The 1,235-nt window shown below is 48.3% G+C and overlaps 1 protein-coding gene across 1 annotated transcript; it reads left to right on the top strand.

Moving 5' to 3' along the window:
- Positions 1 to 88: 88 nt before the first annotated feature.
- Positions 89 to 963, top strand: LOC127752236 (uncharacterized). The gene is made up of 2 exons (XM_052277017.1): positions 89 to 259; positions 401 to 963. Exons 1-2 carry the CDS (start codon positions 165 to 167, stop codon positions 663 to 665), a joined length of 360 nt encoding a protein of 119 aa, XP_052132977.1. The 5' UTR covers positions 89 to 164; the 3' UTR covers positions 666 to 963.
- The last annotated feature ends 272 nt before the right edge of the window (positions 964 to 1,235 follow it).

Below are 1,235 nucleotides of genomic sequence, written 5' to 3'. Positions count from 1 at the left end.
AGAAATTTAGATAAAAGCATGTGTGGTTTTAAAGAATGTGAGGCGCGCTCAAGATCAATGCATCAACCCTGTACTTTTCTCTGGATTGAACCTCTCGTGACGCGCAGCCGCTGTTGGAGGCCGACGAGACGAGCCTGGACAAGGAGAAGGAGGCTGTCCGGCTGATGCTCGCCACGGACCGCTACCCTGTCGGCCAGCAGCACCCCGACGGCTACCAGCCGTACCACGATCAGACATTGCAGTCCTCGCGTCGGCACCGGTTAGTTACATAACGTAAACACATCTGTAGCATTTATACAGTTTCTCTTTTCTTATGAACAATAATTATTAGAACTCGCCGAACGATAGAGCATCTAAATTTTGACCATCGACGACCCTGCTGACCCGTTCCGTTCTCCAGGTCCACGTCGCCGTGGTACCGGCGCCTGCTCGACCCAGACTGCCTCTCGCTCGAGACGTGCCTGGGTGCGGGCCCACTGTCTGGCTGGGAGATGGTGCTCACCTCTTTGACGGTGTTCGCCGGCGCCACCGCCACCGTGGCTGCAACCTTCTTCAGTATCCGAGACACGCTACGCTACGCCACCTTTACGCCGCCCTGCCTCACAAACGTGACGCAGGCCTCCAAGATACTGTCCATTATAACAGACGGCATGATCGCCATCTAACTCCTCATAAGCCATTCCCCTTCAACACGGTGTTCAATACGATATTTCTCAAGTCAACCACGACCAGCCCGCAGCGCTGCCTGTGAACTTTCTTCCAATTTTAAAACAATTGTTTTCCTGCAGTTATATACTCATATGAATTGGCAAAACGGCGGTACAGGTCCGAGCCCCCGTCCCCTCTCCTCTCTCTCTCTCTCCTCTGTCCTTCCCTCAAGTGTTTCTCTCAACCACAGGCTATGTGGATTGTATTGTGATCTCTAGATTTTTTTAAAGGATGAATAAAAAAACACTAGTCTTATTTGGAGCCTATGACGGAGGTTACTTATATTTTAGTTTATTAAATGTCAAAAATTGTTGTTTAGGTGCGACTGAGAAAACACAGAGATTGTCCAGGTCGCGCAGTTAAATTGAGCAAAAGTTCTATTCATTTTTCATCTCAGAAAGATATCGTTTTAAAATAATTGTAACATCATACATTCTCACTTGCCTGTGCGTTATCGATAGCAGAGATTGTTATTTATGCTGCCTCATTCGTGTCTTGTGGTCAGTGCTTTTCTTACTTCCGTATCG

This window comes from Frankliniella occidentalis, unplaced genomic scaffold (assembly GCF_000697945.3).
Source record: "Frankliniella occidentalis isolate FOCC.00 unplaced genomic scaffold, Focc_3.1 Scaffold5441, whole genome shotgun sequence".
NCBI lineage: Eukaryota > Metazoa > Arthropoda > Insecta > Thysanoptera > Thripidae > Frankliniella > Frankliniella occidentalis.
Note: the sequence above shows the minus strand (reverse complement) of the source record. Positions and strands in the feature narration are given on the sequence as shown.

What these genes read in the sequence shown, in the direction of transcription:
- LOC127752236 (XM_052277017.1), top strand. Translation starts at nt 165, where the DNA reads ATGCTCGCCACGGACCGCTACCCTGTCGGCCAGCAGCACCCCGACGGC. An exon ending in CAGTCCTCGCGTCGGCACCG is followed by an intron (nt 260 to 400) that starts GTTAGTTACATA and finishes TCCGTTCTCCAG; the next exon opens with GTCCACGTCGCCGTGGTACC.